Source organism: Stegodyphus dumicola, chromosome 9 (assembly GCF_044657685.1).
Source record: "Stegodyphus dumicola isolate Sdum_Otavi_A_Nest chromosome 9, ASM4465768v1".
Lineage (NCBI taxonomy): Eukaryota > Metazoa > Arthropoda > Arachnida > Araneae > Eresidae > Stegodyphus > Stegodyphus dumicola.
Window position 1 is genome coordinate 45474255 of NC_140776.1, and position 25766 is coordinate 45500020.

Genomic DNA, 25766 nt, shown 5'->3' on the forward strand with positions numbered 1-25766 from the left:
AGATCAACCTCATTTTAGATGTCGTATAGAGAATGGAAGGTAGCACCAGCAGGATATAGCTGCAGGTGTGAAAAAAGGTAAAAGTTCAAAGGAGTGATGTCAGGGCTATATGGTGAATGTGGCAAAAGATCCCATTCGAATCCATACAGAGTCTAACAGGTGAATGCAGACATACGTAGCATATTCGGAAACTAAGTACCGTTTCATTCTAGTGCCGTCGCAGCGCTGTGGTAGGCGTCCCGTGCATGCGCACTAGTCTTTCTTGTTCACTGACTTTCAATTGTCGCCATTTTGGTTGCTCTATGTTGTGTTTTCAGTTTGCTGTGAACACTGAAAAAGTTTAAGACAATTAGTTCTCCCGCTGACTGTGAAATTCGTGCTGTGATTAAATTTTTGAACGCAAGGAATGTTAAACCGGCCGAAATTTATCGTCAAGTGACAGAAGTTTACGGTGAATACGCGATAAGTGATGGAATGGTGAGAAAGTGGGTAAGAATGTTTAATGTAGGTCGAACAAATGTCCACGCCGAGGCTCGGAGTGGTCGGCCTTCTGTTGTCACCGATGATTTGGTACGGAAAATTGATGAAGCAATTCATGAGAACAGATGCTTCACAATGACAACTCTTTCAGAGGCATTTCCACAAATTTCACGTACTGTTTTGTTCGAAACTGTGTTTGACCGCTTGAATTATCGCAAACTGTGTTCCCGATGGGTTCCAAAAATGCTCACTGATGTTCACAAAACAAAGCGATTCGGTAGTGCCCTGACATTTCTCACGCAGTACAGTGATGAGGGAGAAAACTTTTTAAACCAAATTGTGACAGGTGATGAAACTTGGGTGTGTCATTTCACACCAGAATCGAAACAACAATCGATGGAGTGGAGACACACTCATTCTCTGAAAAAACAAAAGTTCAAAGTGACAATGTCATCACAAAAAATCATGTGCACTGTCTTCTGGGATAGGAAAGGCGTTTTGCTTACTGATTTTCTTCCCAGAGGTGAAACCATTAATGTGGCACGATATTGTGAGACTTTAACAAAAGTAAGGTGTGCCATTCAAAACGAACGAAGAGGAATGCTCAGTAAAGGAATTGTGTTGCTCCATGACAATGCTCGGCCCCATACTGCTGGTGTGACTCAATCGTTAATTCGACAGTTTCATTTTGGCAGTTCAATCACCCGCCGTACAGCCCGGACTTGGCGCTGTTCAACTATCACTTGTTCCTGCACATGAAGCGCGAGCTTGGTGGCAAGCACTTTGGATCTGACGATAACACGAAAAATGCTGTGGAGTCGTGGTTATCGAAACTCACGGGAAGTTTCATTGACGATGGTATACAAAAACTGGTCACCCGCCATGACAAGTGTTTGATCATTGGCGGAAACTATGTTGAAAAATAGTTTAAGACCTGTATTTTCATGTAAAAATAAAATTGGATTCGAAAAAATTGTTTTACTATTTTTTTTTTCAAAACGGTACTTAGTTTCTGAATACGCCTTGCATGTGATCTTGCATTATCTTGATGGAAAATTACTTTTTTGAGCCAGAACACAGTTTGACATTCTTCCTTGATAGCAGTGTCATCACGGACCTGTACACCTTACTGTCAAGGGTTTTACCTTTTTCCAGATAGTCTTTGTGGATAATAATACCATGGCAATCCCACCAGATACAAAGCATGATCTTTTTGTTAGACAAATTGCACTTGGTGATGCTGCCGATGGGCTGACTGGGTGACTCTGTTTGTTTATATTATGCTTTCCCTCCTCCCCTGCAACAGCTATGCATAGGTGGGATGCTCATTTGTGAGAGATGTTCACAGGGTATTCATATATGGGATGCCTCGTCCAGAAAGGGTTAAAATAAAAGAGCTCTCGTGTTTATCATAACAATGAAGAAATTTCAAAATTTTCAAATGGCAACACTCACCTTTTTTTCTGTGCAAACTGATCCGTGCATTTAAAAACCGTAAATGGCACAGGAACGACACACGTATAATGAAAATTGCTGCCGTAAAACATGTACAAAGAAGAGCACACAAAAGAGGAGAGGGGGGGAAACAGGTATTACAAGTTTTCAACGTATGTGTCTTCGCAAACAACAATGCCTTCATGTGGAAGACTTTTGACAACAATGAGGAATATAACATTGCACGAGGAATCTGTATAACTTCACATTTTATGGCATCTTTCAATTTTAACAAATATTGTGGATTTGATGTGTATACCTTAGATTTCAGAAAATCTTGAACCAGAAATCCATTGGAGTGAGGTCGGACATTGTGGTAACCGCAAACCTGCAGTTATAGATATCTCTATCTGCAAAATACTGTTGCAGCTCTTGCTGAACAGATGTAGCAAAGTACAGAGGAACACCATTTTGCATCTATATAATAACATTAATGACATTTTGCTGCTGCTTTCTGGAATTACATAATTCTGCAACATTGTTGTATACTGAGCACTTGTGATGAAGCTTGTTTTCATACTTGTCAAAGCGAACTATTTTGAAGCATGGACCTGAAGAAGCACGGACCTATAGCAAAAGTGACTGCAATGTCACTTTACATAAAGGCACTGGTGCCACACTGTAAGGATTTTCGTCAGCCCAGAGAATACAGTTCTTAAGAGTTTTAGGATAAATGTGCCTCATCCATCCCTAACCTGATATCTCCAACATATCTGATGAAAAAAAAATTCACAAAATGCTGTTACTCATCTCCAGATTGCAACATCTGGACATTCTGGAACCAATAAGGAAACATTTATAAAACGCAGCAAAAAAGCTTCAAGCCTGTGGTTTTGGGTACATTGAGACTGTGGGCAACATTTCATGCAGTATGCAATGGACCTGTAGTAATGTATATTATGCACTTCTGCAAACTTGAACAGGAACACATGGTCATCTGAATCATTGTTCATCACATATGCATCTAGTTTTTCAAACTTTTTTACCAAATTAAGTACAGTTTTTATGGAACATGGACCTCATTTTATGATTTTGCCAATACACTCACATTTGAGCAGCATTTTTCCTGCTCAGATAAAATAGCTTTATCAATCCATCTCATTGTTTCCTGTAAGTGTCATCTTGTTAGCACATTTCAACATCTAATTGAAGAAATAATATTTCCACACTGTTTATTAAAGGTTTTCTCGAAATAATACTTTACACACGGTGTTTTGTAATTGGTGATACTACTGTGTATCCCAGTGATTTATACAAAGTGCACCAATGCACTTTGCACCTCCTTTTTGTGTTGTCATTGGTCCTTTACAATGTTCTTTGCACATTTTTTAGGCCAGCAATTTTTGTCATATGTGTTACTGTTCTAATGCCCTTTATGGTTTTCCAATATGCTCATCAATTCGTGCAAAACAAATGTGGGTGTTCCTTTTCAAAATTTTTTCACTGTAGCTGTAACCAAGAGAGCTCTATTGTTTTAAATCATCACACCTTCATATAGCAATGCCTGAAATTTCATTTAGACTGGATGAGTGGATAGGCTGCTAGAGGTTTACATATCGCAAAAGTTTTTTTCTTTTGTTTGTTTTTGGAGCACCTTGTACATATAGAATTCATCATCAAAAATACATCACAATGGGCAATAATTTGTATTTAATGCACCAATTCATATCTTTTAATTTTGCAATTTGTGCCCCTGCTGTATCAATAAATGAATCTGCATCTTCTTTTAAATTATTTACTTGACACAGAGGAAACTCAATTTCTACTTCTTCAAGATATTTTTCATCAGTAATGAATGAAAAAGAAAATGATGGATGATGATGCACTATGAAATGATGCATTATGAAATGAATGGATGAAAATGAAACTTAAGTTCTCAAGTTAATGTCAACAACTTCAGTGGGTTTTAGTAACTGTTCCTTCAGATAAAATTTATCTGTTGTATATAAAAATTGCAATTACAAAAAAAAAAAAAAAAAAAGGGGGGGGGGGAGGGGGTAAGGTACCAAACTGAATTTAAAAAATGTACTTTACATTCATTCAAATAGCCATTTTAAAAATCTCTCTCTTTTTTTTTTTCAACCCAATCATTAAATTATAATATTTATTTTATTAATAACACAGATGCCAGACTGACTGCAAAAATTACTGACGATTTCACATCAATAAAAGTTGAAAATTTTTCGCTGCAGTTTATGTATATAAGGAACAATATCATAAATTAATATTCACTGCTAACAACTTAAATTATCCTTTAAAAATAGCAAATATAATTAGGTGTCTGGTAAATCTTACATTTTAAAAATGCAGCCTTTTCACTTCATTCTCTTTATTATCAGACTGAACATGCATGCACAGTTAAAAAAACACAGAGCATTCTATTTCTCCAAAATTCTTTTAAAAACCTCTAAAAGAGAAAGCCATTTTGCAGTGCAATATTTCAAAAAAATTTATAAGACTTTGCAATTTAGTCCAAAAGTTAAGCAAGTTTGAATTTATCCTTCCTTTTTGAACCTTTTCCAAATAAATATACACATGCATATCACTTCCCTTACACCTTTAAAATCCATAGTTTTTTTTCTTATATTCTCCACAGCCTGTAGTTTTTGAGAAACTACAGAAAATCCTTAGAATTTGGGGCCTATATATCATGACCTCCTGTTAGCTGAAATGCATTTCAAAATTTCATGCAACTCTTCTTTTTACCCCACCTCTGCAAATTATACATATCAACAGTATGGAAAAGTAACTATATTAAAAATATGATGAGCTTGCATGAAGATTACAAAATTAATTTAGAATGCACTTTGGTTTAAAGTCAATTTAAACAATAGTTTTATTATTAGTTTGCATTATAGTTTTATTATTAGTTTGCATTATTTTAATACACCTAAGAAGAATCAACTAGAAAAATGTAATATTTGTGATTTAAGTTTTACTAAGAGTTAGCTTTATGCTAATTTTTTTCATTATGTCTTGCTTCATAACTTCATGCACACAGAAGGAAGTACATGCAAATTGTACAGCAAATGGTATAGATTAAACCTAGGACGTAATCTTAACAGGCATCTGAGTAAAACTCTTGCCATTTTGTTGCAGCTTATTGCAAGGAATGTTCTCAAAGGAGAAGGTTTAAATGGCTATGTTAGTCATGAATGGTAAGTGTTAGGAAGCTAGATCCCCTCACCCCAATCTGACCAAATGATGATGTAATTTCAAGTAGGGTTTTTTGCAATCCAGTCAATAACTGAAATCTAGAAGCCAGTCCTGCACTTTTTAGTTGATAAGAAGTCACAATATTTGTTTTATTATACTTTTAGTTGTATATCCCCAAACAGTAAATAATAAAGTTCAGTGGTAAACTTGAGTTATGCAAAACACCTTGAGTTCAGTGTTTGATTTTACTCTTGAGCATTTAGAGAAGAGATAACTCACTAACCATTAGAATTAACTTCTTATGGCCTTCTTCCTTTAGGGTTGATGATAAACAATTTCAGTTAACTAAGCAGCCAAAAATGTTACAAAATATGAGTACAAAATTTCAAACTTTACCTGAATTCAACTAGTATGCTTTCAACTGGTACATTTCTGAAGAAACAACTGTTAGCTGGTATTACATTTATTCTAAAGCATATGTCAAGAAGAACACTCTAAAAATAGAGATTAGATTTTTATAAATGCTGATACAAAAAGAAGGATTTATAACAATGCTAAGCACAAGGCAGAGTTCATTATACTAATGCCAGTTATGTATATGAATACTTACTTTTTCACAGATACATTATGCATATTATTATTACACATTATTACAGGTATGTGTATGCAAACATACTAGAAATAATATAAATTATGTATTTCCTCACATGATTTTTCCCCTAGCTTTTATTACCAAGCTCTGAAAATTAAAAACAATACTTGTATAATTTTCCCCTTTTTCATGTGTTCATAGACTGAGCTCCCTTAAACTTTAAAATACATTTGATTCCTTTTACCAACAAAGATAAACCCTTACAAACTACCTGTGAAGGTCACCTTTCTCTTTTAAATGTTGAATTTTATTGCTAATACAAGTGAAATAATCATGATATATGACTAATGATAGTGAGGCAAACAAGAATTGACATTCAATCCATGATTTTGCTGAGTATCAGTTGCATATTCACCTCCTATAATTATTATAGATAATTTGAGGCCTGAGGAGTAGCAGAGACAACAGTAAGAACACAAAAGATTCAAGTAACCGGGAAGTAGTAAGGAACCTTATTAAATATTGTAATGCTAATATTATATATTCTAATAGGAATGTAGATTTCTTTTAAAGAAATAATATTGTGATAGTTAAAAAACCAAAGCATATTTATAAATCAGAATGTAGGAAATATATATATATAAAATTCTCACAATTCTCTAATTGGCACAGTTTTTACTTTCAAGGTGTGCAAATTATCAAAAGTTTAGTTTACTGTATTTCTATTGACATAGTTATGTACACACTATAAGAATTTTTATGATAGTCTTTTGTATAAGCTTTAAAATTTTTAATATGGAATCCTTATACCTTGAAGAGCTTTTGGTTATGTAAGATAATTTTATAAAAATAACTGAAATAATATCCCAGTTTGATGTAAATTTTGTAAAGAATTTGAGATGATGAGAAATTTTCTGCAGAAATGACATTTGCACATCAGGTTAAGGATTTCAAATTTTACCTATTTTCAAGGTGCCCAAATTTTTGCTATGTTTTCTAATTTCAGTTGTTATATTTTTTTAATTTAAATTTATTTATTTAATTATTTTAAAGTAATGTTTAATAATAGTTTTAAAGTAATGTATTTGAGTCAATGAAGTCTCTTGGATATACAAAGTGCAACATGTGTAAAATAGAAAGATATAGAAAGTACAAGAAAATACATAGATATTTATAAAAATATTTGGAAGAATGGTATAAACTTCAAAATTTAAGTAAAACAAAGTAAATATATATTTTTTTTAAAATTCAAATATTAAAGAAAACTGGTAAATCATTCGAGTTAATATTGGACTGCCGATACAAACTGGGAAAACAAGGGTTATTATATACAAAAAACATCATCAAATACTTAACCATTACAGTAATGCATTTTTGAGTATTTTTCTGTTATAAGCATACATTTCTGAATGGGGTCCGAATTCAGAAACATATGCATGTATCTGTGTGTACATACATTTCCAAATCCAATCCTGATAACAGAAAAGTACCAGTTTTCCTTATTCTTTCCTGATTTTTGCATGAAAATAAGGTGATTTCATTTCTGCTTTCAAAAAATTTTTATGAAAGAATCACAAATATGTTAAAAACAAGGGGGAAGAAAACAAATATTAAGTAAGTAAATTTATTTGGCTAGACTTCTTTTCAGTCAAATTTTTACTAATCCCTAATTTGAACTAGTAGGCTTTTTGATTAACTTACAAAAATATCTTATATCTTATTTGTCTTGTAAGTAAACATTTTATTGTTCCTGGTCTTTAACTACATTATTTTAGAAATGCTTATTGCTTATTCATTATCAATTCCTCCCTGCATTAACAATTGCAAAAACAGTTATTTAAAGCTTCAAATCCGACTCTTTGGAAATGACTTATATTTTTCCTAATATTTTTCCTAAAAATATAAGTCATTTCCAAAGAGCAAGTATTTTTCCTGGAAAAATATAAGCATATTTAATATATCATATATAATATGTCATATATAAGCATATTTAATATATCATATATAAGCATATTTAATATATATAATATATCATATATCATATATAATATATTAAATATGCTATATATAATATATTATATATATATTAAATATACACAATTAATGCTTATATTTTTCCAGATAAAATTTACCTATACAAGTCATGAGTTAGTTTTAAATCTTCATTGCATCTTTCATACTGTCCAAACACAAAAATTAAAGAATAAATATAACACTTACTAAGAAGTCTCTTATGATAAATGCAGACTATTTGATAAAGATATAGATTTCTAGTTTTGGGTTTCTATCTTTATTGTTTCTTTTTTTATGAGAAAAAGTTTTTCAAGCTTTCGTGAAATTATAATGTAAACTAACATACTGTTTAAAAAATTAGTGTTTACAGTTTTTAAAAATACAAAGTAGAGAAATGTTTATAAAAGATTCACGAATATATTAAAAAAAAAAGAATGTGTGAATTTTATGTTAAAAAAAAATCAGGGTGTCAAATCAAGAAACTGCTGAATCTACATACATTTAATCAGGTTTCAACTGTATTCAGATATTCACCAAGGACACAAAAGAACTCAAATAGCTCTTTGGGCAAAAAAGCTGCCATTATTTGAAAATGTTTTTAATGCAGAGATGATTAAAAAATTTTAAAACTCAAATCAGGAAGGAGGGGAATGAACAGCAAAGTTAAATTTTACAACAACAACAACAAAACAAAAAAAAAAAAAAAAAAAAAAAAAAAATAAGGATGCTCACTGAGGTGAACCTTTCTTGCTCCACAACAAAAATAAATTTGTCTTGCTTGATACTATCCATATAGATATCAGAGATACCATCTTTAGTGGGAAAATCCTAGAAGTACACAAAGTAGCATATAACAAATCTTTCATTAGAAAAATAAATAATTGGCAATAAATTAAGAAATTAGGTTTGGTAATTTTGCTTAAAGTATTATATTTTTCCTTTTATTTAAATGAATTTATATAAAAATTTGAGAACTTTCTTGCAAATAGGGCACTTGTTGCCAAATGTGTGCCAAAGCAACAAATGTGGTGGCCTGTTTATATTGCATCATGAACAGCAGCATAATGTTAAACGTATGCCATGCTATGCAGACTGAAAAGCATGTTATACTATAAAATACATTACAATTATTCCAAATTAATTTTTTTCCCCAAAACTTTACACATCATTAAGGCTGCTGGCATCTGACTATATCGTGCATAAATGCTTATGTTTAGCACTAAATGGCCCCCTACTAATGGAAAAATACCAATATTTGAAGCTGAGAGAGTTGTACACTAATATCATTCTTAAAAAATACTAACATAGATGCTACAAACATACGTCTTCAAAGTAGATGAAGAGAGAGATTATAACATGTTAATAAGAGCCCAAAATTATTTTAGTTCCAATCTGCTTTAAAAATGGATATAGATCAATATAACAATTACTGTAAAACAGGTTTTGTTAAATAAATTATGCAGGTAAAGCAGTGGTGGACTCACTGTTCAGAAAAGACGTTTTGAAATTGGTTTACATTTATGGAGACAAATCGGAAACTAACCTGCGTTGTGACATGGCGCTAGTAGTAGTGGACAGAATGCAGCCATTGTTACATCAAGAAATCTGTGATTCAATAAGCTTCCTGCTATCTTAGTGGGAGTGCCGTATTGCCGCATGTGTGCTGGTTATAATGTCAGAAGCAGGCATTCATTATGAGCTGCATGTTGCATATGGTCTATAGAGAATCTCTATATTCTCTCTATGCATTCCCTATCTCTAGATAATATTGCACATCATTAACACTTAACACCAAATGACACCCTGCTAACTGAAAAATACTTTTATTCTCCAGGATATCAGAAATAATAATTATGTATGACAGATAATATTTAACACTTAATAAATATGTATTGATATACTTGCAGTGAATTTATTTTGGATGTCAATGATAAATTTTGGATTAAAAAAAATATGTGAGGAAGAAGTAATTAAGATTCGAATTAAATATTATTTATATTACAATTTTTAAAACCAGTATAAAGAAAAAGAGCTACTATTTATGTAAATCATAAAGGATCAGAATGTACTGCTAACAAAATGATAATTCTGATAAAAGCAAATCTTGCAAGACACCTTAAAATGGAAATTCAGTCAAAGATATAATGAAATATTAATAGCATCATATAAAGTTTGAAGACAAAATAAGAAAACAGGAAAACATAACCCTACCTGATTTTTTAAATAAGTTAAAACTGTATTTGGATGAACTCTTTCCTGAAGCTCAGGCTGAACTTTTAAAATGTCTTTCCATGTTAATTCAAATTGTGGTGGCAAACTGTAGTAAAAAATTTTTAATTAAAGTTATTTTAATAACAAATATTAAATTATACGATATTCTCATATATGGATTGTTTTAAAAATAGTTCTATATTTACATATTATAATTATATTTATTTAACAAATACAATATTATTTTCTCATTCATATAAAGCAAATTAAAAATTTAAATCATGCAATTCAATTGTAAACAAAATAAAATGATTAATTATTGCTGCAAACTAATCTGCAATATCATTCAAATTTATAAAGCACACAGAACTAAAGTGCAAGCTTGTAAATACATGAAAAAATATGCACTTTATTTACTTATGCTTTATGAATTTGAATGATATTACAAATTAGTTCGCAGCATTAATTAATCATTTTATTTTGTTTGCAAATGAATATACATGATTTAAAATTTTAATTTGCTTTATATGAATGAGATAACATAGTTTTGTTAAATTCACATTTCATTCTTTGCAGCATTGGCACAAGAGAATTATTTAATTTTATTTAATTTTACTAATTAGTTTCTAATGAAACAATTATAATTATATTTGATATTTACAAATTCAATGTACAAAATGCAAATAACTCTCATATGCTTTCTTTTAGCAAATAACAAATGCGATACAATTATATTTGAAACTTATGTATATGTCATGTATTTATATAACACATTGAATTTTATGGAAATCATTAACAGCATATTCAATATGCAGTTTGATGTTCCAGAATTAATAAAGAGTAATAAAAATGAAATAATTCAAATAACAAATTGGTACACAATATTTTGAAATATGGTGAATTCTTAAAAATACAAATGTTACAAATCAGAATACTTTTTTCATGAGAGATTGTGTTAAGACATTTACAGCATAGCATAATTTACTGCAAATTATTATAGTGGAATCTTGGATCATAAATGCCCTTCATCATGAGTAACTCAGCTTACAACCAAATTTATTATCTAGAGTGATGAATGCACAAGTCATCAACAAATGATTTTTAAGAGTATTTTGAGGTAACTTCTGACACAGAATCAACATAAGAGACTTCTGCAAACTTCATTTTAATATTCTTCATTGCTTAACTCTCAACGACAATGCTTGGCAGCAAGTGATTTACAGACCATGCATTCAGCCTCGAGGAATTTATGAATTAGACTGAGTTGTGAGCACAGATTTTTTTTTTTTTGTAATCTATAATATGCTTCTAGCAAAACAATGGGCTTAGAAGTTAACAATATAAAACACACATGAGTTACTAAAGAACCACAGAAATGAATTCATAGCACAAGAAATGGATTAATTTCAGTAGCAGGAGAAAAAAAAAAAAAAAGAGGCGACTGTACAGGAAATGTCTTCAGAGAGTGAGGAATAAAGAAGAGATATCCTAGCTCAGTTAGAGTATACTGAAGGGTGCCTCTTGTATTATCGCAAAGTTGTCATTTCATTTCTCGCCAAATTGTTGTTTCATTTATGCTAATTTGAGTAGTTGAATGTTATGGAAACCCTATTATGATGTAATCGGTTGCACGATTGCAGTAAATTTTGAATTATGGGAAAAGATTTGTAAGGGCTTGTGGTGTGTGTTGGTTAGGAAGTACATTGCTTGTTTCGTGGTTTAGACAGTCGAATGTGGTAAGATTAATTTGAAATTTCTGTATGATTTGGAATGAAAGGGGAAAAGAGCATTAATTGAGTGGCGCATAAATGAAGGTTTACTTAAAAGCTATTATAAGTGTACTGTTTGTAAGAAGGAAATGTGCATGGTCGAACGTCGGAGGTTAGCAGTACTATGGAGGATATTTTTTACTCATATTTTTGTGTATTTATGTGGCATCACCAGTATACAGATTCTAGTTCAGATACTTTTAGGACGTTTTTGGATGCTGTTAAGAAATTTTGTTTGACTGAAGAAAGAGAAATTTCTAAATAAGGTAAGTGGATATTTGCTTTGTGTAGTGCTAAGATGAATTTCCTTTTTCATGTTATTTGATTGCTTGATTTAAAATGTAGTTTACTGAGATCATATGTTTTTTGTTGGCTACTCCTTCGACTTTTTAAGTGAATATAAATCAATGTGTATATCGACAAAGTCAAGGCAGTGTGCAATGGCAAGTTTGTGCAATTCTCCGATGTTTTTTTCAGGTCAATGTGTATATGGATACCAAGTTTGTGCAATTCTTTGACTTGTTATTTTGTCTTGGTGTAGTGGCGATTTTTGTGTCAAAAATCGCTACTACACAAAGCCAAAATAACAACTCAAAGAATTGCACAAACACAGTATCCATGTACTGCAAATTTTCACCAAAGGGGCATCTATAAATATATTTTTACCCCTAGTTCTTTGATCCACAAAATTTGTATAAAATGGTACGAGATGAAAAATTTTATGCAGCGATTAGTACACTTTTAAGATTCTAAAAATACCATATTTTAATCTCTGAAAATTAGAGATGTAAAAACTCTAATTTTAATTTATTATTGAATGCTTTGATAAATGAGGATTTTTACATAAAAATACATTTTTCTCCATATGTGGTTTTTTAATACTCGATGTACCTTTTCTCAGTAACTACTGCTCCCATGTATGTAAATTTTTTATGGCTTATTTATTATATTTCCTAATATTTACTGAAATGAACTTTTTGTTGTAAACTAAGGAGGGAAAAAAATAAAATTACAAATCTTTTTTGTAAAGAAAAGTGTTAAATTTTACTTTGCATAATACAATATTCTATAAACTACTCTAAAATCAAAATTTTTCAAAACCTCATTTCAGTATAATCACACAGGTATGCTTTAATTACACAAAAAATTTCAAACATGTATTTACAGCAGATTTTGAGAAAAGGTACATCGAAAATGGCCAATTTAACACTGTCAGTATAGGGAGTTCCCACTGCCCTTAAGCTTTCATCTGTTTAACACTGAAATTCCCACAGAATTTCATTAACCTTCATAGGAAATAAAATTAAAAAAAAAATATTAAGAATTAGCAATGACTGGCTTTAAAAAATCCTTTTTTTTTCTTCTGACATAAGATTTACATTGTTTAATGCAAAATGCTAATGGTCTTTCAATTTGGCTAACATATGATGAACCATAACTGAGAGGAATCTCAAAAGTTTCCTAAGAAGATATTTAGTAAAATTTGAAGCAAGGCCTTTAAGGACTGAATAATGAAATTTATCAATGTGGGTGAAAATAATTTGGAACTGCTAAAAAATCTGGGTAATAAAAAAATATTCCCTTATTATTTTATATAATTTCCTTCAGATTCAGCACATACTTTATATATTCTTGTGGTCACAAAATATTTAAAGTAATTTTCACTTGTATTTTTTCTTGTTCTAATCTAAAAATTATAATAATTTTACAAAAAAGTACAAATATACTTACAATTTGTGCTGTTGTAATTTTAGAAGAACTGGTATACTATCAGCCATATGAATCACTTTATCTTTATTTAAAAGGGGTAAAATCGTTGAAACAATCTAAAATTAAAAATACATAATAATACTGCTATACAAAATTGATCATGCTTATAATAATACCTAAATAAATACACCTTTTTATTAAAAATTATATGAAGAGAGGAAAATCATAAGTTTTACTACCTTATACCCTATTCTTCTTCGGAAGACAGAAGCCATCTCAGTACACACTATACGCTGATTATTAAATTATTATAAAATAAGTCATAATAATTTAAAATTTAAACTCTTATTAATAGAAAGTTATATATTTGCGATATATTTTTGGAACTTTAAACACTAAGAACCGGAGTTTAAATAAAACTATTCGAATAAATTCACTTTACTAATTCAAATTTATGCCGAAAGTCACACAAAACACAAATAAACGGAAAAAAAGCACACAGATGTAAGGTTTTGCACCTTCTAAGTCTTTTTGCCTGCATGGCGAAAACTCAAGTGCGGGTGCGAATTTTGCACGTAATAAAGAAAGAAGGAGATACATTCCGGTGCCGTCAGAGATCACGTGATGTAAGGATTGTAATATAAACAAACAAGCTTGTGCTGCGGTAGATGTGTTGAAAAATCGGAAACTGTTTATTTTTTATTAGTTATGAAATTTGCATTTCATTTTTAATTATTATTTCAAACGTTAATTAAGTGTTCATTCATTTGGTTAGTATAATTTTTGCAACTCTTATATGTTATTGTTATCTTCATGATACTCTATTGTTCGCTGCTTTACCATGTTCTGATTGTTAATATTTATTTATGAATTCTTTCCTTGATCTGATAATTCATTTATCATTTTCCCATTATAGTGTTAATTCTTAGTTTGATTTCTAAATTCCTGCTTACATTTTCAGTTTCTAAGTGTTGACAATGCCTACTACATGTTGTGCATACGGTTGTTCAAATTACAATATTGTTGCGTGCGTACGGGTTCGTTATGAAATGAATGCACAAGTCCGATAAAAAATGAACAAAAATTTATTATTATCACAACAAAAAAAGGCTTAAATTTTCTCAAATTATCATGCAGTATTACAATATCTCACAGTAGTTATCTTTTAACTACTCAAATGTCTAATAGAACGTAATTCAAAACAGCTAAAGAAAGCTAATCCGCGAATTCGCTACAATCAACAAGAGCAGTTTTTCTAAACAACAACAAACTAAGCAACAACTACAAACTGAGATGTTTTCCTCCTTTTATAAGATTTTAAAATCACGAGCTAGAATTTTCCAGTACTTTCTCGAAATCAAAAAGAGATATTTATTTATTTAATGCACGCGCTCTTGTATTTTCAATTTTCCGGCTTAGCTTTCTTTTAATATTCGTCACGCGCTGCACTGCGCGAGAAATAAAACCATTTAATTTATAATTGAACTAACATTAGCTTTTTAAATACCAAATTCGTAACACTGCCCCCTTCCCAAGGACTGCACGTCCCGGGCAGTACAATCCCTGGACAGGAAGCTAAACTTACAACTGTGGCATAAATGCAACTGAGGCATAAACATTACATTACAATATCAAACAACATGAACAATAAATGCAACACATAAAGCAAATCAAATGCTATCAAATACTAAATACAAAACAAATACTAAATACAAATCAAATACTAAATACAAATCAAATACTAAATGCAAATCAAATACTAAATACAAATCAAATCAAATACACATTTATAAACAAAAAGGACCATGGTCTGATACTATTTACAATTATTTACATTACGTACTATGGCCATAGTAATGAGCTAACCTGTCGTAATGAACGACTTTAGGTTTAGAGTTCGAAGACTTACGGATCCGAACCACGACGTCATTCAGCCTGTTTAGGACTGTGTACGGGCCATCCCAAGGTGACTGTAATTTCGGACAGAGTCCCTTCCGTCGAGTCGGATTCCACAACCACACCTTGTCTCCTTCGTGGAATTGATGTTCAGTAGCTCTTGTGTCGTATCGGGTCTTCATCTTCTCCGTCGCCAAGTTGACTCGCTCTCGTGCAGAACGGTGCATCCCCTCAAACCGGGCCTGGACATCTTGGGTGTGTTCCTCAGGCGATGAAGGCGCATCCGTAGGGCGACCAAACAGGCGGTCACAAGGCAGACGAAGGTCTCGACCGAAGAGCTTCTGAGATGGAGAATAGCTGGTAGTCTTGCGTTTCTTTTCGACCCTAGCATGATTTCGGCGGCTTCCCGAGCTTGGTCTTTCGGACAAGGCGTCGGCATTTCCAAGTGAGGATCTCTTCTGAGGATGGATAGTCATGTCACCAGATGCTGAAAGCAGTTTGTTGTTTTTTAAGTCTAAGGAAAAATTGTATTTCCTTAAAAAGTCCAATCCGAGTATGCATGGATCTGTGATATCCGCCACATAAGCCGTGTGATGGTAGGCGCGCACTTCCAAACGTGATGTTTACGTTTAAGTTCCCAGTTATGTCGATCTTATCACCAGACGCAGTCTGAAGGGTAACACAGGATGGCGTCCAAATAAGTTTATCTTTAAAGTGTTCAGCTAAATCTTCCCTAATGATGGTAACATTTAGCTCCTGTGTCAATGATCATATCGCAAGGAACTCCATTGATATTCCCATTAATGGACATTCCGTTACTGTTGCCACTCACTGTATAAATTTTAAGCGCTTTAAAACAAGGTTTTTCGTTATCTGGCAACCTCCGTTCCTCGATATGGTCACTAATTTGTTTACTGCGTCGTTGCTGGGAAATGGTCTTATTTTCCGTACCTCGAGATGTTCTGCAATTTCTTCGTATGTGGCCTTCAACTCCGCAGTTCCAGCATTTTAGAATTAGTTTCTTTTCACTCCTGTTCCGTCTCAAGCCACTAACTTGTCTGGTAAAATCATCTGCTTTATATTCCGTACCCTGGGGTGTTCTGCAATTCCGTCTTAGATGACCTTTACTACCACATCTCCAACACCTTAGAGCCACTTTCTTCTCACTCCTACTCCGTATCAAAGCGTCGACTTGTCTGGCTAAATCATCTAAACGAGCCATCAGTTGATCCACTGGCTCATGGACTCGCACAGCTCTAACTGGGTAGCGATCTCTACTAGTTGCTTGCTGGGCTGCCTCGAATTTCATGGCATACACTAAAGCGCTTTTCAGATCTTTAACATCCGCCATTCGCAGTGCTTTCTGTATTTCAGGGTCCCGGATGCCATCGATGAAATATTGCAGGGACAGGATTTCCCTTGTTTCTGTCGGGCACTCCGAAAAGGCGTGATGTGACAGCCTTTCAACATCCGTGGCGAGCTCCTGAAGCGTTTCGGTGAGCTTCTGTTGACGAGATTTTAATTGGAGCCTGCTGTCTTTTAAACATTTCTCGCCGAAGCGCAGCTCCAAAGCGCCGGATAGAGCTTCGAAATCTAGCCTTTGATTTTCGGGAAGCGTCTGCAGGATATCCGCTGCGTCTGCTCTCAGAGAAGCGGCGAGATGACAGGCCTTAGCTTGGGAATCCCATCCATTCGCATCCGCAACGATAGAAAATTGTGTCCTATACACCTGCCAGGAGGTCTTCCCATCATATGTAGATAGTTTCAGAACGGAACGAGCAGGCATCGATAAAAATTTAAAACCTTCAGAATTGTTTCCTACCGTCGCTATGCACTTCTTTAGGCTGTCAACTTCTTTGGCGACGGCAGCAGAAACCCTATCATCAATTTGTTGTTCGACGGCAGAAACTCTCTCTTCTATATGTTCTTTTACAGAAGAAATTCTTTCTTCTACTTGTTCTTTTACCGAAGAAACTCTTTCCTCTATTTGTCCAACTTTAGTTTCAACCGCGTCTATTCTGCCTTCCATAGCCTCAAATTTATTTTCTATTACGCAGGTAATTTCTCTTTTCATTTCGTCCTGACCTGCTTTCATCTCGTCTTTAAGGGATTTCATCTCTTCCTTAACGCATTCCTGGCCCAATTTCATTTCTTCCTTAACGGATATTTGACCAGCATCCATTTTCTCTTTAATTTCTTCTTTAAAAGATGTTTGGCCAGCTTCCATCTTTTCTTGGAAAGCAGCAAATGCAGTCATCATTTGCCTGAATTGTTCTTCCATCGCTCTTATTATTGGCATTCAAACCCCACTCCTGACACCAAAAATTGTTGCGTGCGTACGGGTTCGTTATGAAATGAATGCACAAGTCCGATGAAAAATGAACAAAAATTTATTATTATCACAACAAAAAAAAAATGCTTAAATTTTCTCAAATTATCATGCAGTATTACAATATCTCACAGTAGTTATCTTTTAACTACTCAAATGTCTAATAGAACGTAATTCAAAACAGCTAAAGAACGCTAATCCGCGAATTCACTACAATCAACAAGAGCAGTTTTTCTAAACAACAACAAACTAAGCAACAACTACAAACTGAGATGTTTTCCTCCTTTTATAAGATTTTAAAATCACGAGCTAGAATTTTCCAGTACTTTCTCGAAATCAAAAAGAGATATTTATTTATTTAATGCACGCGCTCTTGTATTTTCAATTTTCCGCCTTAGCTTTCTTTTAATATTCGTCACGCGCTGCACTGCGCGAGAAATAAAACAATTTAATTTATAATTGAACTAACATTAGCTTTTTAAATACCAAATTCGTAACAATATGAAGGACAAATGTAAAGAAAATAAGATTTCCTTCCATCTGTTTCCCAAGGAAGAAAATCTGCGTTAAGAATGGATAGTAAGAATAAAAAGGGAAAACTTTAATCCAACCCCCACTACCAGAATATGCTCTGAACATTTTGAAGAAGAATATGGAACAGCTTTAGTATAGCCCACCTTCAAAGTTTGGCGAATTTGGTGCCAAGGCACATGAAATACGTTGTTTTGAAAAATGGTTGCCATCCAGATTTTCGACGAAACTCCGTGTTTAAAAAAATGGTAGCCATCTTGATTTCACCAGAAATCGTGGATAATAGAAATAAGTTTATGACTGTTATACACGGTTTTAAGAGAAAGAAACATTAAGAAATGATTAATAAAAATGATTAAGGTTAAAAGGATGTAATTTTAAAAACAATACCGGAAACCTTTAGCTATTTCACCTTTAATAAATAATTTGACGTCACAATATATTCTCCATGCTACGCGTAATTTGTATTTTCTCTTTAAAAAAAATAATGAATTGTTTATTATTGTAAATTAACATCAAATTCTTTAAATTTACATTTCTGAGCTTAGGCGTAACTGAAAATAAGTATAATAAATTGTTTATATTTAAAATTATCATGATACAGTAAGCGAATTCTACCAGTTATTACAACGATAAAGAACGTCGCAGTCTCTCATACTTGTATTTCATACAGCTTCCATATTTTCAAAGATTTTTAAGCTTTAGCATTTATACAAATAAAAAAAAGTTTTTTTTAATTAATACTCTGGAACATATCAATTTTATCATATTTACAAATTAACGTTTTGCTACGTAACAACATAATCCCTTTTATACCAATAAGTAGACAATTTTAATTATTTTCTAAAAATTTTAAACTTCACATTGATGAAAAATAGGTTCTTAAATTTCTAAATCACATTATATTCTCTGTAGGCAGGCATACTAGAATTCTACACATAAATAAATAAAAAATTTAATTTCTCGCAATGAAAGAAAATATTATAAGAAAATAAATACTACAAATTAGGAACACTAAGCAATGCTTCACATACACACACACATACAGTGCCTCACAAAAGTTATGGGACACTTGTGCTTTACAAAAGGAAACTGTAGTAAAATCAAATAAAAAAACATGTAAAAATTTTTTGTGGGTGTGTTTCATACTTAAATTTAGTAACAATTACTACATAACATACATTTTCTCAAAATATTAAAATATCAAGTTAATAAAAATACAATTGTTTAGAACGGAGCAAAAAATGGCTCACATAAGTGATGGGACACTTACTTTTCCATCAAATATTTATCCAAAAATTTTACTTTATAAAAGGTTTTAATATTTTTTTTGGATTTCCTTTTACTTTTAAAACATGATTTAATCTTCTTGGGATGGATTCGACTAATTTTTTTGAGATTTCTGGAGTGATTTTACCCCATTCTTCTTGAAGCACCGATTTTAATAAATTGTCTATCCTGGGTTTTCTCCACACCAAGATTTTACCGTCAAAATCAAATATATTAAATTTACTCTCATCAGCAAATATAACTTCATTCCAGTAATCAGAATTCTTATTTATGTTGGATTTTGCGAAAGCCAGTCTGAGGTTTCTATTCTTTTCACTCACGAAGAATTTTTTCCTGGCTGCTCTACCGTGATATCCAGCAAATCGAATTACTCTTCCAATAGTCTCAGGATTAACAATTACTCCATATAATGCTTGTAAATCAGCAGCAACTTTGGGAGCACTCATTCTTGGATTTTTTTTAATATTTCGAACGATAATTCGCTTTAGTCCATTGGATAGCTTTGATCGTCGGCCAGGTCTTCTTTATCCTGAATCATATGACTCTTTTTATATCGTTTAATGATATTAAAAACTGTTGAATGACTCAGGTTAACGGTTTCAGCAGTTTCTCTAATAGAATTTCCACGTTCAATATGCAACTTAATAACTAATTTTCGAATTTCAGGCAAAGTTTCTTTTCGTTTAGCATTCATGGCTGCACAGAGATAAAAAACACAAAAATTCCAAAACAAACTGGAAAGAAATACTGCAGACGATTGCGATAAATTATTGCCAATTGCTTTGAGTAAAAATAAAAACCCCAAAAAATATTTTTATTGCTACTTCAGACGATTTTTGTTGCATAGTACGTAGTAGTATCTAATGGTGTCCCATCACTTATGTGAGCCATATTTTGCTCCGTTCTAAACAACTGTATTTTTATTAAATTAATATTTTGAGAAAATGTATGTGATGTAATAATTGTTACTAAATTTAAGTATGAAACACACCCACAAAAAATTTTTACATGTTTTTTTAATTTATTTTATTACAGTTTCCTTTTGTAAAGCACAAGTGTCCCATCACTTTTGTGAGACACTGTATTATCAAAGAACTCATATTATCAAGTGCGATTACGATTGCAAACACTACGTATTATAATAATGAGGTAAAAGGGTCAAAGTTTACAGTTTTGCTACTGTTGGGTAGATCGTCGGGCTATCGATATATATCGTAAGTCGGAAAGCATTATAAACATATCAAAACCAAAACATTAAAATACAATTTAAATGAAAAATGATGTCTTAAATATAATTCACAATTAAAACAACAATACAAATTTAAAATGCACAAACGATATGTTAAACATTGCATATAAAATACGTTACATTACAGCTCGTCATCACACATTATCTCGTTTTCCTTTGTAAACAACGATCCGTATTCGCCCGTAAAACATCAAAGCTCGGTTCCATGTACACATCCATCTATTTCCACCTTAAAAATATCAGAGAATTGCACAACCTCGGCATTGCGCACTACATTGGCTCTGCCCATGTACACATCGATCTATTTTCACTTAAAAAAACATCCCAGAATTGCGCAAACTAGGCACCGCGCACAACCTCGGCATAGCGCACTACATTGGCTATGCCCATGTAAACATCGATCTATTTTCACTTAAAAAACATCCTAGAATTGCGCAAACTAGGCATCGCGCACAACCTCGGCATTGCGCACTACATTGGCTGTGCCCATGTACACATCGATCTATTTTCACTTAAAAAAACATCCTAGAATTGCACAAACTAGGCACCGCGCACAACCTCGGCATTGCGCACTACATTGGCTTTGCCCATGTACACATCGATCGATTTTCACTTAGAAAAACATCCTAGAATTGCACAAACTAGGCACCGCGCACAACCTCGGCATTGTGCACTACATTGGCTTTGCCCATGTACACATCGATCTATTTTCACTTAAAAAACATCCTAGAACTGCACAAACTAGGCACCGCGCACAACCTTGGCATTGCGCACTACATTGGCTGTGCCCATGTACACATCGATCTATTTTCACTTAAAAAAACATCCTAGAATTGCACAAACTAGGCACCGCGCACAACCTCGGCATTGCGCACTGCATTGGCTTAGCCCATGTATATAGCGATCTCTTTTTACTTAAAAATCAGAAATTGAATAAACACTGCATTGCTCATATACTAAGAAATCTTCTTTCACTTAAAAGAAATCGGAGAATTGCAGAAATGCGCGCATAAGGAACTCCATTGATTCGCGTTGGAAAAAAAAAAAAAAAAAAATGTTTCTAGAAAAATTGAGCTTACTACAGGCGAATCATGATCCTAGCCTAATTGATTTCTCAGCCGTACATTTCTTGCAAATACTACCATTCGATGACTTTTTCTGACTAACTAATCAGCATGGTATCTCACATTTTTCCCAGAAAACGTTATCCTTCAATAATCGACAATCCATCAAAAATCCTCTAAAAAGTTCATACTTTATTGTTAATTCATACATAAAATATCTGTTCCCAAAATTTTACGCTTGTTTGAAAACTCCCACCTTAAATTTTCCTTTATAATCTCCTGATATTTAATTACAACATCACTAACAGCAGTTTTATAGCAAGCAATAACTAAACGCAAAAATATCACCTCAAGTAGCCAAAAATATATATACAAAATAGTATTCACGGTATCTGCCCGTTAAACAATCGCCAATAACAGTGTTATGAATTGTGTATTTAGATATTAATTTTAGTAGAATTCTAATTTAAAATGTTGTATTTCCTCCTGCAACGCAGCGTGAGACAAATTTTAAGAGAAATCTATACCGGAAAAGTAAGAATACAGGGCACGTGCATTAAACTTTGAGTAAACGGATATGTCGGTAATTTGTATTGAAATTGAATAAATGTAACTGACTACTAAATTAGCTGTAACCGTAATTCCATCCTATTGTTTACATTGCGTTTGGAGAATAGTATGGGTTACCAGATCATATCATTTATCGCCGCTCTTGGTGATATATTTTTTTTTTTTTTTTGTTTAAAATTCCAGGTGGGCTATACTAAAGCTGTGCCAAGAATATTTCACATACCAGCCATTCACGAATAGGAGGTCATTAAAGGCAGGTGCTGTGCCAACGAAATTTATTTTTAATTCGACTAAAAGAACCACTCGTAAGCTAACTAGTTATGTATTTGGTGAACCATCACAGGAAAGTTCAAGAGAAAAGAGGTATTTATCTACTAGTTTTATCAGAAATACATAGAGCATTTGTATATGAAAACTAGAGATTGTAATTTTTTAAAAAATTTTCTGCACTTTTGGTTTTAGAAAAAGATAAAAGCATAATTGGTGTGCTATGAAATTTAATTAATTTCTTCGTGTTTCAATGTTTTTTGCAGCTGATAGTTTTCAAAATGAAAATTGCCTTGGTCGCAACTTAATTGCTGTCTATGGCATGATACATATTATTTCGTATTCGACAGGATTTTTATTCCTTATGTGTTAAGGACTTGTTGTTTTATCATTTTATCACGTTTCTTACTTCAATTCTTACAACTTTGGTAGACACTTCACTGATGAAGCAGTTAGCGAGGTTTTCCAACACCGAGTAGTATAGTCGGTGTTGGGTTTCCTCCTAATTTTAATACTTATTTCTATAATATGATACTTTCTATGCTTAATTCTTTGGTGTTTCGGTACTATTCTGTTTTGAGGGCCGTAAAAAAATTGCAGCGAAAACGTATGCGCAAAAGCGCCAAATCTAGCAAATGTGCCCATTTAAACAGCGCGCCAAATCTAGCGTACGCGCTGATTTCAGATTGCGTAAGTTTATATAGTTCTATATTTCTTAAGACGCCATTGAAATACTAGTTAAATTTTTAAACCCTTTTTTGATATCCTGTGGATTTAACAATTTGGTAATTGCCCATCACCCACTGCTTGACGCGTTTTTAAGAATTGCACATACTCGGTATCCATGTGCACATCGACCTATTTTCACTTAAAAAAAATCCCAGAATTGCACAAAATGACACTTAACACACCCTTGACTTTATTTATGTACACATCGACCTATTTTCACTTAAAAAGTAAAAGAAAATTGAAAAAAAATCCAATTGTTTTTACCCTTGCAAAAAGCGGCAGACAATTAAGTGAGCGATTCTGCACTTTACCGAGAATATTTTCAAAGAAAAGGCATCATTCATTATAGAAAATTACGTTTGAACAACCAACGAGATGAAATTATGCTTTAGCGATAAGTCGGTAGCGAAATAGCGATGCAGGCATCCATTTAGTTATGTTTACCAATTTTTATATAAATTAGAATAATGATCTGAAATAGTTATTTACTATTTTGCTTCCATTCAGTCATGTTTAGCCTTTTTCATATAAATTATAATAATAAAAAGTATTATATGATATTAACCTTTCATCTAAATTAAAACATCAAACTTAGTTATTTACTACTAGCAGCTTCGCTGCCAGCCTTCGTCTGGCTTTTAAATGTACCGGAAAAGTGGCTGAAGAGAACACCAAACGTTAAATTAAAAACCTGCGTAGAATTTTACTCTGCAGAACAACTTCATTAAAAAAAAGTTATTACGTATAACAAAATTACAATGAAATATGCAATATCCCTTAATACAAATATTAATTATCCTAATAAATAAATTAACCAACTTCCCTTTGCAAGATCTGAAGAACTCAAATGGTATAAAGGAGGCTAAGAACTTTGTTTCCTAAAAAAATCAGTCAAAACTTTTCAATATCTTAAAAAGTCAAATGAGCAATAAATAACATAAAAGAATACAAAAAACAAAAAAATTCTGAAAAGCACAGTATAATTAGTGATATTTTATCTTATATTTTCGAGAGAAAAAGATTACAATGAAATAAGCTATATCCTTTTATACAAATATTAATTATCCTAATAAAAAAATTAACCAACTTTCCGTTGAAGAAAAAAAAAATCATGCAAAACTTTTCAATATCTTACAAACAGTGAAATAAGCAAAAAATAACATGAAAGCAACTCAAAAAACATAAAATTCCGCGCAGAATTTTACTCTGCAGAACAACTTTATCAAAAAAAAAAAAAAAAAAAAAAAAAAAAAAAAATGTATTATATATATGTGATGTACCAGCTTTTGTCCAGAATAAAAGACCGGTGAAGAATCATAAATGTAGTCGTAGCTTAAATTATCAGACGATAAGTTTAAAAAACAGGATCCATTTATTAGGTACTATTCCGTTTTGAGGGCAGTAAAAAAACTGCAGCGAAAATGTATCCGCAAAAGCGCCAAATCTAGCAAACGCGCCCATTTTACAGCGCGCCAAATCTAGCGTACGCGCTGATTTCAGATTGCTTAATGCGTAAGTTTATATAGTTCTATATTTCTTAAGACGCCATTGAAATACTAGTTTAACTTTTAAATTCTTTTTTGATATCTTATATTATATATATATTATATATATTATAGATTTAACAATTTGGGAATTGCCCATGAAGAAAAGCCTGCAATAGAATTTTGGGTAAAGTGCAGAATCACCCACTGCTTGACGCGTTTTTAAGAATTGCACATACTCGGTATCCATGTACACATCGACCTATTTTCACTTAAAATAAAAAATCCCAGAATTGCACAAAAATGGCACTGCGCACACCCTTGACTTTATCTATGTACACAGCGACATGTTCTCACTTAAAAAATAAAATAAAAATTGACAAAAATCCAATTGTTTTTATCTCTGTACAAAGCGGCAAACAAATAAGTGGGCGATTCTGCACTTTAGAAAATTATATTTGAACAACCAACGAGATGAAATTATGCTTTAGAGATAACTCGGTAGCGAAATAGCGATGCAGGCATCTAATCAGGTATGTTTAGCAATTTTTATATAAATTCTAAAAATAATCTGAAATAGTTATTTACTCTTATGCGTCCATTCAGTCATGTTTAGCCTTTTTTTATATAAATTATAATAATAAAAAAGTACTATATGAAATTAACTTTTCATCTAAATTAAAACATCAATTTTAGATAGTTATTTACTATTATACTTCCTTTCTTGCGTTAGGGTTGCCGCAATTATTTTTGGCAGCACTGGCATCAATAAAAGTTTGGCGATTTTTTACGGCCCTCAAAACCGAATAGTACCATTTATTATTATTCAGGAGTAAATAAAAAGATTACAAAATCAGATATCCGGAGTAAATAAAAAGAATTACTAATAACTTTTTGTATGAAGTTTACTGCATCGTGACATTTAAAGAAAG

At 32.3% G+C, this 25766-nt stretch overlaps 1 protein-coding gene across 2 annotated transcripts in view; it reads right to left on the minus strand.

Moving 5' to 3' along the window:
* Positions 1-13934, minus strand: part of LOC118194435 (putative arginine--tRNA ligase, mitochondrial) — a 70577-nt gene extending 56643 nt beyond the window's left edge. The window contains exons 1-5 of one of the 2 annotated variants that reach the window (XM_035365593.2): positions 13665-13934; positions 13447-13541; positions 9947-10052; positions 8468-8563; positions 5527-5624 (exon numbers count right to left, since the gene is read on the minus strand). In XM_035365593.2, the coding sequence (XP_035221484.1) occupies positions 5527-5624; positions 8468-8563; positions 9947-10052; positions 13447-13541; positions 13665-13700 (431 nt within the window). In that variant the 5' untranslated portion in view covers positions 13701-13934. The remainder of the gene's footprint in view (positions 1-5526; positions 5625-8467; positions 8564-9946; positions 10053-13446; positions 13542-13664) is intronic. The other variant, XM_035365594.2, reaches the window with a different exon arrangement.
* Positions 13935-25766: the final 11832 nt, after the last annotated feature.